This window comes from Vicugna pacos, chromosome 7, assembly GCF_048564905.1.
Source record: "Vicugna pacos chromosome 7, VicPac4, whole genome shotgun sequence".
Classification (NCBI taxonomy): Eukaryota; Metazoa; Chordata; class Mammalia; order Artiodactyla; family Camelidae; genus Vicugna; species Vicugna pacos.
Window position 1 is genome coordinate 42,833,334 of NC_132993.1, and position 21,362 is coordinate 42,854,695.

At 41.9% G+C, this 21,362-nt stretch overlaps 2 protein-coding genes across 20 annotated transcripts in view; one reads left to right on the forward strand and one right to left on the reverse strand.

The window, feature by feature from the left end:
- The window catches only part of JAZF1 (JAZF zinc finger 1), a 461,275-nt gene extending 448,168 nt beyond the window's left edge, over positions 1–13,107 (forward strand). For 14 of the 17 annotated variants that reach the window (XM_072964775.1, XM_072964778.1, XM_072964777.1 and 11 more), the window contains 2 exons: positions 3,744–3,913; positions 10,740–11,047. In XM_072964775.1, the coding sequence (XP_072820876.1) occupies positions 3,744–3,913; positions 10,740–10,916 (347 nt within the window). In that variant the 3' untranslated portion in view covers positions 10,917–11,047. Of the gene's footprint in view, positions 1–3,743; positions 3,914–4,165; positions 4,365–10,634; positions 10,716–10,739; positions 11,048–12,368 lie in introns of those variants that run through there. The other 3 variants (XR_012074390.1, XR_012074391.1, XM_072964774.1) reach the window with 3 other exon arrangements.
- Positions 13,108–14,135: 1,028 nt separating this feature from the next.
- The window catches only part of TAX1BP1 (Tax1 binding protein 1), a 79,717-nt gene continuing 72,490 nt past the window's right edge, over positions 14,136–21,362 (reverse strand). For all 3 annotated transcript variants that reach the window (XM_015237284.3, XM_072964770.1, XM_015237282.3), the window contains 2 exons: positions 15,315–15,400; positions 14,136–14,732 (listed from right to left, as the gene is read on the reverse strand). In XM_015237284.3, coding sequence (XP_015092770.2) covers positions 14,531–14,732; positions 15,315–15,400 — 288 coding nt within the window. In that variant the 3' untranslated portion in view covers positions 14,136–14,530. The remainder of the gene's footprint in view (positions 14,733–15,314; positions 15,401–21,362) is intronic.

Below are 21,362 nucleotides of genomic sequence, written 5' to 3' on the forward strand. Positions count from 1 at the left end.
AGAGGAAATACTTTTTACAATTTTTGAAAATTAGAAAATGATGCAGAAATTATGGACCCTGGGTGATGGGGGCTCAGAACTAGAAGCTTGACTCGGGTCCTCCCTCTGTCTCCTGGCTGGAGCCCGGCACCTGCTGTGGGAGGCTGACAGGGTGGGGCTCCCATGGGGCCGCAGAGATCACCCGCTCACTCCAGGTCAAGGTCGGGGTGAATGAACGTGTGTATCTATCTCTTAGCGCTCCCTCCTCCTCCCCTGAACAGTCCAAAGGCTCATTTCAATCTAATGGCCTCAAAGCTGGCTGTGACGGGGCCCATTTGACCCCTCTTCCTAGAGTTCAGAGGTGTTTGAGAAGAGACCCAGAGCAGCAGAACGACAGACAGAGGCAGAGAGACAGGACCCGCCCCACAGCTGGGGACATTTCTCCTGTTTGATGACAGGGTAGAATCGGAGGTACACGAATACAAGCAACAGTAGACTCCCCCCACTCCACACCTCTGTTTTGAAAAAGGGAGTGCCCTCAAGAGAGAATGAGGGAACAGTGGATGAAATAAGGAAACTGGTCGTGTGACCTTTTGCCTATTTATTTACCAAATACTTCTCTACCACTTACCACATGCCATTGTTCTAAATACTTTTAGAAAAGGAACTCAATTGCTCCTCACAACAACCTTAAGAGGTCTAGTAGTATTAGCCCATTTTACAGATGAGGAATCTCAAGCTCAGAGAGGTAACATCACTTGCCTGAGGTCACACAGCTTGTCGGTGGCAGCACCAGGGCTCACACAGGCTCCCAGCCTGTGCTGCCAGCTTGACCCCTGTCAGTCTGTCTGCACAAACAGCCCACAGCCAGCATAGCACCTCTCAATACAGAATAGAATCCCTCTTGTATTTTTTCCTAGTGGAGATTCCCAAACCTATCAGAATTATCTCATTTTTTGTTTCGCAACAGGTCTTTCTAAAAACAGTATTATTTTACATGTATTATTATAGGTGGTATTCTTTATTAAAAATGATATATTGTCTTCTGTTTTTTGAGCACTTACTATATGTAGGTCCTCCTGTGCCAGGTTCTCTATGGAAATTAATTCTAATCCTTAAACTGCAAGGAAGAGATGTTGCCCCATTTCACAGAAAAGAAAGTAGAGGCCAAGTAGCTTAGTCACTCAGCTGACAATGTCCAGCCAAGACGTGAACCAGGGATGCGCACTGCTCTGCTTTGTTAGAGGATGGAACTGAGTGGAAACAGTTCCTTCTTGATCCCTATCCAAGGGAGACAGTTTCATAGAGCGCCCGGGGGACCTTGTGGGGTGCCGAGGACGAGGCGTGGGGCCCAGTGAGCCTGGAACAGTGCCGACGTTCGCCTGTTGTCCCAGCACTGCTTTCCCTCTCAAAGGCATCCTGACAGGGACAGTCAATCATGTGGTCCCCCAGCTCCCCACCTTTGGGACTGGATGCTGCGTGGTCTCCAGGCGACGGTGTCCAGAGCATCAGCCCCCAGGCCTGGCCCTTTTTGATCCCGTGGCGTTTTGAAGTTTTATCTTCTGCTGGGCTTCATTAAGCCCTCGGTTGGTCTGAGAGGTCCCCCGCAGTTGTAAATGTTGTGTGATTCTTGGTATTCAGGTTAACAAATTAGCCCAATTAGATGGGTAAATTAGTCATTCTCACTTTCTGAAGTCCTGCTGGAAGAGCTTTGCGAAATAGCATTTATAGTATTCTAACAAGCAATTTAAAGGACACCGGCATGTGGCATTTGTTTAAGAGTAAAATGTCCTCACCAGTGCCCTACTTAAAAACAGATTTCGAGATTTGCTCACAACGGACTAAGGGACGCAGCAGAGTGGTGCCCGAGCCTCCAGACAGGGTCTCTTACTCCTGGGGGCTGCAGCCAAGCACAGTGGGGCTTACTGAAACTCACTGGATGCCTCCTTTTGTCAAATTGTTTTTTTTTTTCTACACCGCCCAAGTTTCCAAGCAGGCTTCAGAACGGCCTGCTTTGAATTCTAAGTGGTACGTGGGCAGGACTAGCAACGTGAAGAAGATTGAGAGAAAACATAGACACACACACCCTACCTGTTGGCATTGGAGGCCAGGAAGTAACATGGGAACAAATGACTCCCTTGATAGCTAGTTGAGAATGTATAAGCTCCTGTCAACTTCCTCATGTGTGTGAAAGTGACAGCCGTCCCCCCCTCACAGGGTCACCAGAGGATTAAATGAGATGATGCATCTGACCTGCCCTCACTCACCTTGAGGTCCCCTCCTTCCTTCCGGGATCCTTTTAAGTGTTCGCCTCGGATCCTGGCGTCCTTGTTCCTCAACTGGCTCTTCAAACAATCTTATTAATGCCTATTAAAATGAAACCCAATAAAAGTGCCAATATTTGGTGTCGAAATAATTGATGTAGCAGAGGGAGCCCATGGAGCACCCAGGCGGGGCCTCTGGTGCAATTTAGCCTCACACCTGGGGGATGAATTTCACAACCGTAATTGCTACCATATAATTCTTATTAATGTTGTGCTATAATTCCTATTTATTCCACAGGGCTTGTAAATGCATTAGGACTTGTCAACATATTATTTTACACTGTTTATGATCTGTAGAATTATGTCCTTCAGGGCTGTATTGTGCAAAAGCTCCAACTAAGTGGCTGTGGACCTCGTTAAAAAAAAAAAAAAGGCAAAAAGGGACGCTTGTTGAAGCGGTTCTCCATCCCCGTCGTGCTGATTTTTAATTCACTTCTGAGCAGAGCTTTTAACCTCAGGATGCAAGGGAGTCCCCTCCTCCATCTGCACTGTCTGCTGTGCCGGCTCGGCACCCCCCTCCCGGGGGGGACTGTGCGCAGCTGACAGGCAGGCATGGTTCCCTGGGGACAGGTGTGGTAGGGGATTGCTAGGTTTTTCTCATGCTGGACCTGCATTCTTTTTCATACATTTTTTGTTACAGGTCACTACAAGCCACTGAATATAGTTCCCTGTGCTATACAGTAGGACTTTGTTGTTTATTCTGTACATAGTAGTTTGTATCTGCCAATCCCAGACTCCCAGTTTATCCCTCTGAACCTGCATTCTGGTGATGACATTGTGCCCTCAGAGCTCTGGGCATTTCTGTCCCCCCCTGCTCCTAGCTTGGAGTAACCCCCTTTTAGTTCCCAGTTTCTTCATGGTCTTCCCAGCTCTTTTTCCTATAAAGAAAAAGATCTGAAATTAATTCCTACGGAAGTAAATACCTAATAAGTGTAAAATGTAACCCCTTTCCACAGATTTTTGTATTTACTATGCCAACAAGGCATGAAACTAAGGGAACAGAGTTCTGTCCATTGGAATATCAGGCGTAGCATGCATGTGTGTGTGTGCGCGTGTTTGCGTGTGTGTGTGTGTGTTGAGCAGGGGTGGCTGTCGTGGTTGGTTATTTCTGGTTTTAGCCTCAGAGCAGTCCCAGCACCTTTGCAACCACAGACGGGCCAGCCATAGAATCAAGTTCAAGTTCTTGCACAGCTAACTCCTAGCCATGAGTTGTTGGGAAGCCCTTTGCCTGGTCTCTCAGGTGGGGATGCAGACAACCTTCCCCCCAGGGTCGCCCTAGGACTCAGGCACTTGCAGTGCCCCTTGGTGCCTGGAATGCCCCCGCCCAGGGCAATGGGAGCTGCCTGTCCCATCACGGCCGTTGCTCCCTTCCTGCCCGAGTGAACACACGGGACCGTGGCTGCTCCTGACCCTCCTTGCATCTCCCCTCTGGCCCCGCAGGCAGTGAGTACGACGAGGAGGAGGTGGATTACGAGGAGTCGGACAGCGATGAGTCCTGGACCACAGAGAGCGCCATCAGCTCCGAAGCCATCCTCAGCTCCATGTGCATGAACGGAGGGGAAGAGAAGCCTTTCGCCTGCCCGGTTCCTGGATGTAAAAAGAGATACAAGGTAAAGCAGCACCACCTCACTTCACATAACTGGGTGGAAAATGGCAAGTCCCGTGCCAGGCTTCTTGCTTCTGAAGAGAGCGTAGTCTGGGGAGAGAGGCTTCCCTCTCCTGTGCTGAGGGGCGTGTGGTCCCCGCCCAGGCCTGGGCGCGGGCCGCCCTCAGGTCAGTGCCGACGCAGGGTCCTGGGTGTTTGCTGGGCTTTCCCCTTCGCTGACATGGGAGCTGTAGGTCAGCAGGGTTTTTTTTTGTAGGAGAACCATGTCCTTGATGTTCTTCAAATTCCCGTCAAGTCAGTCAGAATATGACTGTGTCCCCTGTTTATTTGCCAAACCCCTGCCCCAGCGGTCGGCTCTGCAGTGGCTCACAGAAGACCACTTTGAAGTCTTAACAGCCCGCAGACGTTCACAGAGCCCTTTTGGAAAACATCGTCGTGGGGTGTTTAGTGTCCAGGTGAGGAGGTCCTTGCTCCCTGCCCCAGCAGCAGGAAAGGTGGCAGGAGAAAGGGGCTTTGATATTTTTCTCACCAAACCACCCGCTTCAGCCCCGGCGTCCTCTCTGTAGACGGCACCGAGCCCGAGTCTCTGAGGGCCTGACTCAGTGTCGTGGGCAGCCGGGGACACTACATTCTCCCTTAAGGAGACTCAAAGGGACAAAACAGGGAGAAACACCCACAACATCCAAGTGTGGGTCCCAAGGGCAAGTTCACAAACAAATGTGCCAACATTTCCATGAGGTGTTAGCAGCAGCTCTTTAAAATCCAACTGTGAGATAGAAATATAAAAATCAAAAATACGCCTGGTGCGTCTGATGAGATACTGATTTACTCACAGCTCAGGAGATTTGACTGTTTCTTCAGAAAGGCTTGAAAAACGTGTAGCGGCGGAAACACTCCCTATGTTGCTCCTTCTTAGATATATCTCTGAACTTAAACTGATTTCAGTACTTTTTATACCTGCTCCTGATACCAAAGCGTGAAACACAAATGTGTCACAGGTAAGTGACCCAAGGTTTCACCTATTCTTTCTACTGTTAAATTTTTATCATCCAAGTCCAGCTGCGCTTTGTTTAAAATGAAACCCCGGGATGGAGATGAGTCCCGTCCGGCGTCCTGACGCGCTGCCCGGGTCAGACCGCGTCCTGGGTGCTCACGTGCATTCCTCTGAGTCAGGAGGCGTGGAAGTTGGGGGGAGGGTGGGGTGGGGGAGGAAAGCAACGAAATTGTTACCTCGGGAAGCCAAGAGCCCAGGGGATTGTTCAACAAGCTCTTTTTTCCAGGGGGCAGCTCTGCATTGCAGAGATTTCCCCTTCTTTCTTTATTCCAAGGGGAGAAGGCTGGGCAGAGACTCTGTCCTTGGACCCCACCTGCACTCAGATGCGCCTCCCCCAACCCTCCTGTGCTTCATGGAGCCAGTCCTCTGTGCTCTCTCAACGGTCTAAACACTGTTTAAAGGATGTTTTGCCCACCAGCTATGTTAAAAGAGAGAGCAAAATAATGACCCAGACTGCAGCTGACCAAAAAGCCAAAAAGGCGGTGGGGGAATTGAAGCTACAGCCTCTACTCTGGCTAAAGAGGGTGAAGCGGTCTCTTGTTTCCCACCTCTGGCTTCATCCCTTTCTTACATCCTTTTTCCCCTGGTCATTTCTGTTTTCTTGTCATTATTCTTTTGCATCTATTTTTCTTGGGTTTCCAGCACTTTCCTCCCGCAGTTGTCTACATCTGGGTTGACGGGGGCTTTTAGGAGTGTCCCTTCTCCGTCTACGTCCAAAAGACAGCTGTGTGAACCTCGGGCTGTGGAGGCTGCCTGCTTCAGTGCCACTAGCTGGAGAGTGATGGGGGTGGCAATTAGTGGTCCTGATTTCCATGAGAGAAGTGTGAGTTTCCTTTTCGGGGCCAGAATGCCAAGTAATGGTGCCTGGGACAGGAACAAATGTACAACTGTTTCTCCTCACCAAGTGCTTGAGTGTGTTCATATTCCCTGAAGGTGTAGCCTAACTCTTTCTGCTTGCAAGTTACTGGCCGCGGGGCAGTGGTGGTCTGTAGTTTAATTATGTCATCTTATTTACTGCATGATTGTTGGATTGGGTTTGGCGAGAGGAGGGTGTAAGGAGCTGGTGTGCGGTGGAGTTGGCACAGTCGGGAAGTGCTGCCGTCCTGTTTACCCTCAGGCATGACTTCAGGCATGTCGCATCCCCTGCCCCGTTGGCAAGGGTCTCTCGCCAGTGAGTCTCTTGGGCACTGACTCAGGATCAGCTCTTCTTACCAGTTCATTGGCATTTGCAGAACTGAAACAAGATGAGCATCTAACTCCCCAGACTTCGCAGGGTAGGGTAAGGGAGAGGGGCCCAGCAGTACAGTCTCCGAGTCCTTTTCCATGGTAATTCCTTTGCCTAGAATGCTCCCCTTCGTCTCCTCTCTCCATCAGTACCTCTCATTTTCATTACCCTCATTTCTCAAGGCACAGCTCAAATGCCACCTCCTCTGGGATGCCCTTACTGGCCTCCCAGACTGACTCCCCCAACCATAGACTAACATTCCATCATCTGACCTTTCCACATGATCAGTTCATACCACTGGCCACCTTATCAGCCCAGGAGTGCTTACAGCTGAGGCCCCTCCTGAGCATGCAGCACAGACCTTGGACACAGTAGATGCCCTAAGGATAAAGGGGTAGAGGCCAAAGGCCTCCCACTGCAGCGGCATGACTCATTCTTTTGCATGCCTCATAGACATTCCAGGCTGGGAATAATTGATCCCATCCGCCTTGGTTCTGCTTAGAGCTTCTCTGAAAGGGTTCTCTGCTGCACAGAGAACATTGATTATTTCAGCAGCAGAGAGCAAGCCTGGCCTTTGGTATCTGTGGAGACACACAGTCAAGCACATGTGTGGCTCTAGGTTTTCCCAGGAAGGGCAGGCACTTCTGCCTTTCCCTCCCTCAGTGGATCTGAATCTTCCTACCTCTCCTCAGGGTCCCATCAGAAGCCCTGGTGGGAGCATAACTGACAGTCTTTCTGGAGAGCAGCTTGGCAGAAAACAGCTTTCAAAAACTCACATTCTTTAGTGCCATGATTTCCCTAGAAACTTATCCTACGTACATCAGGGATACAGGTTGACATGCAAGGGTGTTCACATTAAAGTCAGCAGGAATTTGGGAAATGGAAATTCTAGCAAAAGGGGAATAGACAATTCTACCATCAAAATGCTATTTTCACAAAATGTTTGATAAGGGAATCCTACCTCATATGACATATATCTCAGAGCAAAAATATTGAAAGGAGACACCTCAGATGTTAAGCAGTGATTGTATCTGTTCAACTGTCTTTCTCACGCTCTTCTGTATTTTCTAAATTTCTACACTTACCTCCACTGGACACAGATTACATTAATAATTAGGGGAGAAAAAGCCCCGCTTCCTGTCCACCTCACCCAACAGGGGAGGGACTTGCGGTTCGGTCTCTGGGGCGGTGGCGGGTGGGCCGCTCCTCTCCCATACGGAGCCCATCAAGGCCCACAGGAAATTGAGTTACGTTTTTCTTTATCAAGGGCACACGCCACACACTGTACTTCCTCAGGCTGAATACCAACAACAGAGACAGGTACACGCAGTTAAGGACGCGGTGGCCTGGCTTGGCGTCCCAGCTTTATGTCTCCTGATTTGGTTTGGAGTGGAATTTTGCTGTCCCTGACTGGCTCAGTTCCCTCATCGGGGCAGGTAGTTCCCAGCTTGGAGAGAGACCAGTACCCGCCTCGGCCAGCTCACCACCTCAGGTCCCTTCATTCCTCCTGTGCTGCCCCTTCCTTCACATGTCAGGTCATTGTGGCTCATACAGTCTCCAGACTGAGTGTCCCAGCCTTTCCCAACCTGACTACCAGCCGACTGTGTAACTAAGAGCACTTGCGGTGCGTGGGGCTCGGGGGAGTACGGAGTCTTGAGTCAGGCGTCCCTGGGTTCCCACTCCAGCTCTGTCATTTATCCGCTTCATGATTTGGTCAAGTCACTCGACTTCCCAGTTTTAAAACACAAGTCCTGCACGAGACAGTGGGCACTGAGCACTCTGCGTGGGGAGCAGCTCTCACTGTTGGTGCCCCCTTGCCCTATTGCAGCTTACTTCGCCTTCCTCTTCAGAGACCAGAGGATTTCATAAGCATCTCATTTGAAAGTTGCCTGCCATTATCAACTTTTGTTGTTAATATTTTTAAAGTCTAAATTCATTTCAGGACCTCTGCAGTGAGAACTTTGGTGAATCTGTTTTTTAAGCTCAAGTTGTGGAAAGTTGAGGTTCCCATTGCTGTACCTGAATAACAGACGGAGGAAATCTTACGTCTGCTGAGAGCTTGTACTAATGTTTCTGACGTGGGTGTTCATGACACTTGTGAACACTTTAAATCACAGAGACATAGAGACAGATGGTAGTTTATTTTAGGTTCTTTGGCCAATCATGGAAGTGCCACGTCTCCACATGTGCAACTAGCTTCCTCATTTTCCCAGTTGAAAAGCTGATGTATGGGTTTGGCTGAGTTTTCTTCAGTCTCACAGCCAGACACACAACACAATGTTTACACCCAAGGTGGGAACAGACCACAGAACCTGCTGTAATCACCTCAACCCTGGGCGTGTCCCTCCCCTGGTGAACTCCAGATCTGGTTTCAAGTTTGACTGGCTTCTTGTGACTTTAGCAGTTTCCCTCACCTACTTAGTTATAAAAATTGGGGCCTACATGGAATTGCTATATGCTTTTTTGTCAAAATGTTTTATTTTTGGTTTCCTCTATTTTCTGACAAGGCCTGAGTGGCACTGGGCAAAAGGGTAGCTGGATTTTTAATCTCGCAGCAAGTTCCCTGTGAAAGTAAGGACATGAAATGTTTTAGTGACCCTTCATCCAGACAGGAACCCTACGAGCGGCTCAGTGACTATCTGTTGAGCTAATAGACGGGATATTATTAAGCAGGCAGATGGAGGTTACTAGCATGTGTGAGTCAGGAGCCTTCCTATCATTGTTACTATTACTGAGAAAGTTTGACAGTCTTTTTCTAGTGGTCATAAAACAGTTATTCCCACCCCTTCTCCCTCCGTCCCGCATCTTAAATCAGTTCTGTGTGTTGCCTGGCTCCAGCTTAGGTGGCTCTCGCTTGGGTCTAATGCCTTTGCAGTAGGTGTCAGGCACACAGAGTGGGCTTCTGGTGGGATGGCTGCAACAGCAGGGGCCCAGAAGGGCCTATCTACCCGTCTGTCTGAACAGGTCTGCTTCTGCCATCATCAGGGATTAATGCAGGAATGACAAGGGCTGAAGGTGCAGAAGGCTGACAGCTGGGTGTTCAGGGTGGTGTTTGCCCTTATGCTTCAACTCACTGGTCAGTCTTCAGATTCCAAGCATAGATGACTGGTTGCTATTTGTCACCCCTGGGTTCAACAAAGCCAAGAGGATTCTCTCCCATAGGACTTTTAAAAAAGTATTTAATGCCCACTGTGAATCTCTAACAGGGAAATGTAAGTAGCAAGAACCACTGAACGCATCTTGTTTAATGGCCACTCTGTTTCTTCCCGAATGAGGCATGTCCTCACAAACTCCCTCACTCAGGTGCTCACTGAGCACTGCAACGTGCCAGCGCTGCTGGATGTTCATGAAGCAACAGCAGACATTTGGCTCCTGTCCTTGAAGGGCATATTACGAAGAAACAGTAGAAGATAGCTGTGCTGGCATCCGTTAGTTGGGCACAGGGCTGAATCAGTGGAACTAGATTCAGGAAATGCTTTAGGGAACAGCCCACTCTTCTGGTGATCTGTGCTCAACAACTTCCCATCTCAAGCCCTTTCTTCTCTGCCCTTACTCCGCAGTCTGACAGTAGCTGACTTGCAAATTAAGACCTGTGCTCTGGTATCGCCTCTGCCATTTATTCTTACTTTAATCTCCCATCAGTTACTCAATGCCCTGAGCCTGTTTAGTCACCATTTAATTGGGATGAGCAAAAGTAACTTGGTGAAATCTATAGAGTGATTCCAGGCAGGATGTCTTATACAGAACATGCACGTGAGCTAGCAAAACCAGTTAATACAAATCCAGAAAGCACTCTGGTGCTTTACCTATCATCTAGGGTTTGTAGGCCAGTTTGAAGTTTGGAAGCCTTCTGTTGCTGAGACATAACCTAAGATTTTTTTTTAAAGTTCACTGTATGTTTGGAATGCAGTCGAAATAAAAGTAAGGCCTCATCCGCCCATAGGTGTTTATTTAACACAGAACTGTACTCGGGCAGGATTTGGGCAAGGAGCTCCCACAGTGGCAGAGCTGATGGCCTGATGCAGAGGAGAAAATGGACAAAAATTCTAAGTAAGGTAGGGATTATCATGGTTGGCTGGGAGCAAGACATAAGCCGAGTTTCCAGATCAAGAATTTATACATGTCTTTATTGCCCTAACTTGTGTTTTCTTTCTTTAGGTATTTTCTGGCCAACCTGAGTGTACTTTTATTTCATTGTTCATTGTTAACACTTTTCAGAGTGGAAAAATTCAGAGAGAACTGTGTTTCTTTATACAGTTTGTGAGTCTCAGATACATATTTTATGTAAAATATGTATCAAAGTCAGTCCTTTCAGACTAACTGTGGTAGATTTGAAGTTGCTTTGGGTTAGCTGTGAGCGTGACCCAGTCTGCCCAGCCCACCATTAACGCAGCAGACTGCATGAAGCCACAGCTGGAGTTCATGCAAAGCCTCCTCTGTATACAGCTGCCACCCAGATGTCCAACTACAGTCAGACCCACGTTGAGGTTTCCCATCGGACAGACATCATGTGACTGCATCTAACAGGTAATATTTTTGTCTTCTCCACAGAACGTGAATGGCATAAAGTACCATGCTAAGAATGGTCACAGAACACAGATTCGTGTCCGCAAACCATTCAAATGTCGTTGTGGTAAGAGTTACAAGACAGCTCAGGGCCTGCGGCACCACACAATCAATTTCCATCCCCCCGTGTCGGCTGAGATTATCAGGAAGATGCAGCAATAACATGCTGGTCATAACTGTGCCAAGAAATCCTCACCAGCAGTTGCTGATTTTGAAAACAGCCACCTTTTTTCAGGGGAAGCATTCAGCAACCCTTTAAAGAATTAAATGCATGCTTTAAATTTTTTCTGTAATTTTGGAATGATGTTATCTTTGTAGAGTTAATGATTTTGTACATTTGCACATGTAATCATCATACCCATTTTCATTACTTTGATATAAGGTGCTAAACAAACAAAAAGCTCTAGGTTCTTCAGCATATTTTCCCCAAAACAGAAATCGAGGGCATGTTGCATATTGTTTAGTTGTATTGCAGTGATATTGGGGGGGGGGGGGCTGGCACTAAGGATTTCTTTTTCCCCAAGGCTGTAATGTGATTGAAGTTTTTCAACACATCAACTTATGTTCAAAACCAAAATAATACTTCACTATCAAACTGGTTACCATGCCTTACATAATGGAGTTAGTACTTGTGCGTAGAAAGACTTTAGGTAATGGAAATATAAATAAGAAAGAATGTTTAACATAATATGCTAAAAATATTTTCATATTTAAATAACATACATACATAAAAGGTGTGCTTTGTGTTTTATATTATCTTGCAAATCTTTTTGCCCTTTAAAAAGCTGAAAATCTTGCCATCTGACTTACCAATCATTTTAGTGTTATAAATGGCATTTTTGTACAAAAGTCTATTCAGTTCACTAATTTAACACGCATTCATTGAGTGCCTGCTGGGTGCAAAAGATTCCATTTATGCCTATTGATACCTGCGGACCAAGATACCAGTTTAGTGAAATACTTTTCCCTGCAGTCTGTTAGGAAACACTTTGAAATACTTAAGTGCAAATTCTGTGTGTGTGAAATTTAGTTGTATCTTCATCTTTAGGTGAAGTTTTAAAGCACTTTGTAGTTCTCTATTGCCAACAGATATAATGCTTTATGTGTTGCCAATTCTTGCAACCACTGCCCTAAAAACCTCGGGGTTGCAAATACGGATTAAAATTCCAAGCATGTTTCAAAGGAACATTTTGTTAAGACCCCTATGGCCACCTCTTCTTTATAAAGCTCATTGTGTTTTTAGACTTTTTTTAAAGGCACTTTTTCCATCACATTCTAGGTATCTGTATTCCCACTGGAAGTGTCTGTTTAGCTTTATGACATTTTGCTGAAATAAGAAATCAAAGCCTTATTGACAATTAAGTGCTTCTTGCAGCAGGTGGTCAAAGAGTGACTAATGTATGACCTGTTAAGAGTGTAACCCACGTCTGGACCATTCCTGAAGAGTTTGTTACCAACAATTCTATCATGCCTTGAGTGTTCATTTCTCCCAAGTGCTATTCCTTAAACATGAGCGTTTACCATTTGCTTAAAGATGGCTAACTGCCCACAAAACTGGTGAAAAGCAAACTCGAAATGTTTATAAAATAACTTCCCGTGTTTCCATTTGTTCAGAGTCTTTCAGATGGGAAGCAGGTGTCCCTCAATTTTTCAGACATTCTGGAAGGAAGACAATTCTGTTAGCCAGATGGGTAAGCTCCATTCTTAAGTTGTCAATCCCTCATAATGAGGGACTTTCAAGTATTTATAAAGACACTGCCCTCTAAAAATTTCCTCAGACCTCTGAAGAGCAGTCTTGGTCCTGAATATATAATATTATCCTTTATGTTTTAAAGGGAGATCCAGACATGAGAAGCAACTAGTTGGTGCATAAGGTGGCCCTACTTGGCTAGTTCGCATCTACCTACAATTGACCAAAATTTTTTAGGCCAGCAATTATTATATTATTTAGCTTTGCTCTATCTAGTGCAAGAAACTGCAGGCTGGATGAGTAGTTCAGCAGCTAAACAGTCACAAGTCATTGTGCATGTTAAATTTCTTTCAACTATACAACAAATTCCAGTTTCTATTTACTTATTCATTGTGACAGTATTACTATTACTAAACAGGTAAGGATGGGAATATTTTGTTATACCGTGTATAGTGAATGTATTGTACTGTGTCTGTGAAAACTGTGCTTTAAATTATATTTTCATATGTTTTGTTCGGGACAGAGCACATTAAGTTTGAAAGCGACAGAGGTTTCTTTTAGAACTGAAGGCAACTTAATGAATCAAAATTCCTGTCAAGAAAAGCTGCTTATAAATGTAAACGAAATCACATTTAAAATAAACTGCCTCTGACCCAAAATAAACATGGCTCTTTATTTTCATTAGCTCCATGATAAAGACTGGTATCAAAAAACATCCACTCAGTACTTTGTTCTACAGTCTGCCTTTTTCTTTTTTGCAGCATTTAGCTGACATAGGTAGATTTCTCTTGAACCTCTCAGGAAGGTAAAACATGGAGTCTTCAATACTATTGCCTCCCAGGTATGCCATGTCCTAACATCTGACTGCCTAATATTTTTTTGCTCTAGACTCAAAAACCTTTTAAAGTAAAGATTCCAATGATACACGAATTCTGCTCCTAAAAACAAATACGATGAAATGTGTATGCAGTTCAAATATAGCAACATGAACGTTAGGACACACTTAAAGATTTTGGTAACTACAAAAACAGCAAAATCAAAAAGCCAGTACTTTGACATTTATATTCTAAAAGAGGAAAGAAATATATAGTTCAGAAATGTTCAAAGGCCCAGACAAAAAAGACATTCAAGATGCTAGATTTAATGAAAAATTATCACAAACCTGACAAATTACACACCTCTAAAAATGTGTCCTCTTTAACGTTAGTGAGCACACAGCAGAGAGGTAACACGTTAGTCTGATTTGGGTTTATGCATTACGTATTTAATCACTAAACATTTTTAAGTTATATTCTTACCAAGAAAATAAAAAAAAAAGACAAGAATATATTTTCTGTGATCTTATGACACAAACACCACTGTTTAGTATATGATTTAATATTAAACTATTACACTGACATACCTTGTTCCATTTCCCCAGATAGAAATATAACTTTAAGATGGCTTAGAAGTAATCATTCAGGTTATTCTAAAAAATTTTAGTCATGAAATTAGCAAAATATGCCTTCTATTAATTCCTAAAGCAAAGATTTCAAATATAAAAAGGCTATTTCCTACCTTGCAAGCATATGATCTCATTCTACATGCAGCTTCCTTTCTCTAAAGGGTTTTAAGAAAAAAACAAAAAGCAAAAAACCACCATTTCATAGACTAAATTATGGAAGTTTGTTCAAAGAATTACTTTGCAGGGCTGTTATGATAAATTCATTTTATTACATAATTTTTAGTAATCATGCTCCGTCAACAAAAACTTGTAAATATTCTGCTACATAACACACTATACATGTGTATTTTTTAGCGCGGTAACAAACTAATTCCTGTTTCCTTTTTTCATATAATTTTGCAAAAGGGGGAATAAATAAAGATAAAACACACAAGAACTTCTTAAGCAGGTAAGATTAACAGAGGTTAAAATCATATTGATTGATAAGCCAAAGACCTGACCCTGTAACACCAAACTCAAAAGTAGCTCTTGGTCAGGAAAGTGTGGTGAAGGGTGCATGGAAGTGACACCCTGTGGTCTCCTCAGTGGTCTGTTTGAGGGGGTCCTTTTTTTTTTTTCTAAACTGTATTATTCCTAATAAAGTTACTCAAAATTTAAAACATTCTGATCAAAATGGGTCTGTACATGCCTTTCAAACCCCTGTTGGTCATAGTCAGGAGGGAACTGTTCACTGCACATTGGGCACACCTTCCAGTGACTTTCAACATGCTCTTCAAATTTGCTCTGATCATAGTTGGGAGGAAACATTAATTCACAAAGTGGACATTTCTTCTGAACATCAAAGCTTGAGGAAATAAAAACGAAAGAAATTACATATTTCTAGTAAATAGATTTCTAACAGCAGTAATCTTCAGATATAGCAAGGTTACATTTATCTAGTCAAGCCGATATTCATACCAACAACTTACCTGGAAAGTCTTCAGTTACTCCAGAAATCTCTCTCTGCTTCTAAAAACTTGCTATTGACAATTGTGTAAACCACTTATATTTAGACTGACAAAAGCCTTTTTTCATTAAAATCCAAAAAAATACAATCACATTATGAAATGAGGCTTTAGTGACAAGAAGTCTTCAATTTTTAACAGAATATACCTTTTGTAAAACTGTAAAGATTAATACAACTTGTGATTTCCCAACAGTTTTCATTCAGTTTAACAACTAAAGGTGTTTATAGCCCTGGTCCTCAAAGGCATGCACACATCAGAACCACCTGGCCATGCTGGAACACACAATGCTGGGCCCACAACTGGAGTTTTGGGTTCAGAAGGTCTGAGGGATGGCTATGGATCAGACACATTTCTAACAGATTTGCAGGGGCCATACATTGTGAACTACTGGTAATTCAACTTCTACACAGGAAAATTACCTGGGATCAAAGCAAAAGCCTGTTCCATGCCCATGTAAATGGTGATGACTTGGGGGATCAGGAGCAGTGGGCACATTCTCCTCTTCCTAGGCAAAAAATAATTTTGCAACTTTTGAGAAAAGTGAAACCAAACAAGTTAAATTAATTCAATCTAACACCATATAAAAGAAAATTACACCTTCAAAAACTTACTTCTTTTATCATTAAATTAGATTTCCATGTTAAGTTATGTTTGAAAGTAATTTCTTTTTACAGAGTATTTCACTATGAAATAAGTCTTACCTTGAAATAAAAAACATTATTCAGTGGAAGGGAGAGTATACTACACCTGTGTTTGTGAATGAAGTAGAAATCAGTAGACTTTCTGACCTATATGTAGGTAACTTTATTGACTTTTTATCATTCCATACAGAGTGACTACTTTCATTAAAATCTTAATGCATAATTTTTTTCTATTATTTAACAACTATTAGTCTATAAAACAGGCAGGATCTTCTTTGACAATATATATCCACTGCACTATACATAGAAATTATAAAGGAAAAGTATTAAAATATAAGTTTGCATGTGTGTATGTTTTTCAGCAAATACACGAGCAAATCCAACTGGAAAACCATGTTAAAGCAATGATGCATCAAACTACAGGCCTCAAAAACCCTGTTTTAAAAAAGTAAACATTCAAATTTAAATATCTAAAAATATAACTATTAACAAAAATAAATATTAACAGGTTATCAAAGAAGACTCCGAAACCCTGTAAATCTGAGTTTGAACTGGAAAGAAAAGATTGTTTTGGATTTCCTTGCCTGTAATCCCTGGTGGTCATTTTTCAGAGATCTGCACACTGCTGCATCAGCAGCGAAACACAAACTGTCACTTCATATCAAAAGCAACCACATCATCTCAAGTGCCCATCTGTCTTCTTCAGAGCAGCTCTGCTAGGTGCTCTCATGTCATAAACAGCACACAAACAGGTAGGGCAGGCACTGATTACAGCAGGCACTACCAGAGCTGCTAAGTAGGAGTAACGGGCTAAGTCAAGTCTATCATGGGAAGAGGTACCAAAAGAAAGTATGTGGTGGGAAATTAGAAGTGAACAAACAAAAGATAAACTTGAGTTATCATTTTTTGGGGGGTGGGGTGGGAGAGGGGTATGAGGGAGGGTGGGGTAACTTGGCTATTATTCTGACAATTATCCCCTCCTGAAAGGTCAACAAAAGGGGTGGGAGGCCTTTTTTCCCCATGTGCATCACATGAGAAAACACTTTTGTTTATATATGATTCCTTTAGGATATAGGATATAACTGGGCAAAAACAGGATCAATAACCTAATGGAGGATTGAGAAACTGGAGAATACAGGACAAGTACTTAATATATTTCAAAAATTAAAAGTCTAAGTAAAATCCAGACAGCTTTTAAATCTGTAGGTACAAAGAGGGAAGATAACAATAGTTGAATCTGCTAAGCTTAATATGTATGACAGGCAAATTGTGATGCTGTGCCAAATCAGGTGCCGGATTAGGTCTTCCAGCAACAATATGTGTGAAACATGAATCTGCTTAAACAACTACAAATAAAATAGACAAAATTTTCTCATTTATCTTTTAAAAATTTTTAAATTTTTAAATGCTATTTAAGAAAGTGGGAGCAGATAAAAAGGAAAGGTTTTCATATAGTCTACTTTTCAAAATTCCTGATGATAGATATGTATAGTAAAATACAACTGTTTAGGGGCCAAAAATACAATGGAACCAAAAATCTGAAAACCACTTTCCCCAGTTTTTTTTTAACAGCTAAGAGCTTACACCAATTTACTGCTCCCATGAATCAGCTAACAACAGTGTTTGTTACTATAAAGCTAAGGAGCTGGACTCAGACTAACCTTATGTCAACCCTGCTTAGAAAATATCTGAAGGAGGAAGACAAAAAGCAATTTATGCTTTCTAAGCCATATATAATTCAGTCATGACAAACCTATCAGTATTTTCTACCATTATTATTACCTAATAAAAGGAAAGAGGGACTCAAGAGTAGAATTCTAGATGTAATAATGAGACCTAAATCCTCATGAAATAAGAAATAGCCTCCTCAGTGAATAGTTTGAAAGAAGGAAGTATGTAATAAATTCTTTGAGTCGCCAATTTGTATAATAAAGTCTCTGGTGATCTTGACAGGCAAAATGACCGAATTTCCCCTCACAAATATGGTGGTTCTGATTAACTCATCAAGCATATTTAGTTCATTGGTTTCCAAAATCATACTAGATTAAATATAACAAATCAGACTGGGAAGTGAGGCCATTAAGGCAGGGTAATGGCTACTAGTAAAGAGAAAAACAGACAAAACAGACAAAAAACATCCGACAGTATTTCAGCACTGAATCATAAAGCTTTACTACACACCTTAAAAGAATGTGAGGACATCATTCAATTGAACTTACTGCTATAGAACCACGTAGTTTAAAATGGTTAAGATGGTAAATTTTATGTGTATTCCACCACAATAAAAAAATGCAGTCGTGATCAAACTAGCAATACCACTCAGGAGCTAATCCCTGAGTTACACCATTTGAATCATTAGGATTCAATCAGCATGTCCCAAACTGTATTGTGATTCCACCTTTGCCAGGAATTATTATTCAAAATATTTAGCTATCAAGGAGTTAGTAATGAATATCAGTGAAGAAAGCTCCACCACTTAATAAAACTTCTACTAAGTTGATAATTATTACTTTAGTTCAAGAGCATCCTTTAAGACACTTATTTGCTGGAGGGGAGGGTATATAGTTCAACGGTCAGGGTACATCCTGAGCATGCACGAGGTCCTGGATTCAATCCCTGGTACCTCCATCAAAATAACTAAATAAACAAACCTAATTACCACCCCCCCCAAAAAAAAAACCAAAAAAACCCACCATCAAAATAAATGAAATACTTTAAAATAAGAAAGATATTTGCTAATGCCAATATCAACACATAAAACAGAGTACCAATGACTGATTAAAACTAAAGAATTAATGTTTTTTAAAAAAACTGTATCCTTCATGACTTTGTATTATTAGGTAATATTAGTCAACATTCCTCTTTTTATGAGATGTTATTGTTTAAGCTCTACCAAACATCCTTTTCTAGTAAATATGTCAATGAAGGAATATCAATATCACTGAATTATAACTATATAATTTAATGGTATTTAAAATATCAGTAAGCAAATAATTTTGTAAGATCTCTTATTACTTTTCAAATGTTACTTTTCTCCATATTCAAAAATTAACTCAAAACAGACCAAAGACCTAAATGTAAAAGCTAGAACTACCTTAGATTAGGCAATGGTTTCTGATATAACAACCAAAGCAAAAAATAAAGAGGTAAATTTAACTTCATCAAAATTTAAAACTTTTGTGCTGCAAAGCAAACTACAAAAAGAGTGAAGAGATACCTCACAGATGGGAGAAAATACCTGCAAATCATTTACCTGATAAGGGACAAATAACCCTATTTTAAAGTGGCCAAAGGACTTGACTAGACATTTTCCACAAAGACAATATACAAATGACCAAGCAGCACATTTAAAGATGCTCAGCATTATTAGCCATCAGGGAAATGCAAATCAGATCATGATGGTAGGCCACCTCACATCTGCTAGGATGGGCTTTAATCGAAACAACAGTCAAGTCTGGGCAAAGATGTGGAGAAACTGGAACTCCTACCCTCGTACTCTGCCGATGGAAAGTAATCAGGTGGTTCTTCAAAAGGATAAACACAGTTACTGTATGACCCAGCAATTCAGCTCCCAGGTATATAACCGAAAGAACTGAAACAGATATTCAAACAACTTGTACCCAAGTTCACAGCAGCACTGTTCACAACAGCCAAAAGGGGGAAGCAACCTATCAATCAACGGGTGGATGGACAAACACAGTGTGGTAGATCTACACAACAGATTATTCAGCATTAAGAAGGAATGAAGTACATTCTTCACGCTAAACATGTATGTATGCTAAACATGAATGGATCTTGAAAACACTGTGCTAAACAAGAAAAGCCCATCACAAAAGACCTCATACTCTATGATCTGATTTCTATAAATGTCCAGAATAAACAACTCCAGAGACCTCAAGTAAACCTTCCCTGGGGCTGGGGGCCAGCACGGGGGAGGTGACTGCTAAAGGGTGCAGGCTTTCTGCTTGTGGTGAGGAAAATGTTCTAAAATTGAATTTGGTGACAGCTGCACAATTCTGTGAATATACTAAAACCCACTGAATTATATACCTTAAATGGTGAATTGTACAATATGTTAATTGTATCTCAAAGCTATTACCAAAAATTATTTTTCTAAGATGATATGAATATTACACAGTTTAGTAAGCAGAAAATACTCAAAGTATTTCTTTAGCTAAAATCATTAATCACAAATATTTAAACAGCCCCTAGTATATATAAAAGACACTGGACTACATGGTACATGGTAGAAAAGGTAAAATTCAGCATTAAGAGACGCTAACCAGAGATACAGAATCAGCTGGAAGTAAGTGTGTATAAAAAAATAAAAATAAAACAGTATAGAATTCATGTAATCCTTTTGATGAAGTCTAATTTATCTACTTTTTCCTTTGTTTGCATATGCTTTTGGCATCATATCTAAGAAACCACTGCCTACTACCACACTTACCTCTGTTTTCTTTTGAATTTCATACTTTAGCTCTTATATTTAGGTTTGATTTGAGTTAATTTTTGTATATGGTATGAGGTAAGAGTCCAATTTCATTCTTTTGTATATAGTCATCCAAATGTCCCAGCACCATTTGTTCAAATGAATATTCTTTCCCCACTGAAATGTCTTGGCACTGACAAATGAATTGACTATATTTATATGCTACTTTTGTAAACAAGAAACATACTGGTTATATTCAAAGTAAAATTTTAAAAATAAGACAATATGAAAAATGGCAAAATTTTTAAAAGGCTAACATTCAATGTACCATAACAATGGGAAACAGGCCTTGATTCTTTCAAGCAATGATTCTCAATAATTTTGTAGTCAAACAGCCTGGAGAATCAGATCCTTCTGAGAATAAAAACTAAAAACTCATCAGGAAAACACACACACACACACAAATTATCTGTCTTCAGTTTAGGGGATCATAGTAAAGGATGCATGTGGGAAGCTGCAAACTACACATTAACAGAACATGTGAGCCTGTCTTTCAGAGATAGAAGAAAAAGAGCAAAGCTAGTCCAAGTGGAAGGAAAACACTATACAAAGGCGTAAAAACAACTGGAAAGTGGCTTGTCCAATCTGATTCCAAGGTTTGAGAAGTCGTCCAGCGGTCAACAGCCACATATATCCCATTTGTAATTGAGGTTATTTAAGAATGAAATAAAAATGACTTTTTCTTTCAATTCATGTGTATTTTTTTTCAAATGGTTACTACACATTTATTAGGAAATTGTTAAGTATTTCTTTTGGCCTGTGTGGTGCTGTAAAAAAAAAAAAATTTGCTGAGATGCTAAAGGGGCCATGAACTGAGAAAAGTTCAGGAACCTCTAGGTTAGTCATTTGATAGGTTGATACACTATAGTTAAAAACCACAGCTTCCACAGCCAAACTAATGAGGATGTACCCTTACCAGTGCTGTATGAGTTGAAGCAAGCCAGTTAACCTGTCTCTCAGCTTCCTGCATTACAGAGATAGTAACAGTTTCTACCTCATAGGACTGCTATGAAGAGTTAATATGGCTATATAGTTAAGCACTGGCTGGCAAATAAAACTACAGAAATGTTTGCTGCCATCACTATCATAATTATGATGTTATTACAGTTACTGCAGCTATTATTATTAGGTAAAGGGGAGTGAGTCATACAAGGCCATTTTGATCTGATAGAAACCACAGTTTCTGGTGCAGAGGGAGAAGACATGGCAGGTGTGTGACTGGAGGGGGCTGGAAGAGTAGGCTACTTCAACCCCGACTCAAAGGTGCTGGGTCCCGTGGCTGTTAAATACTTTCAGGGCAAAAGAATCAGACAAAAGGAACAGATCAACTCAAA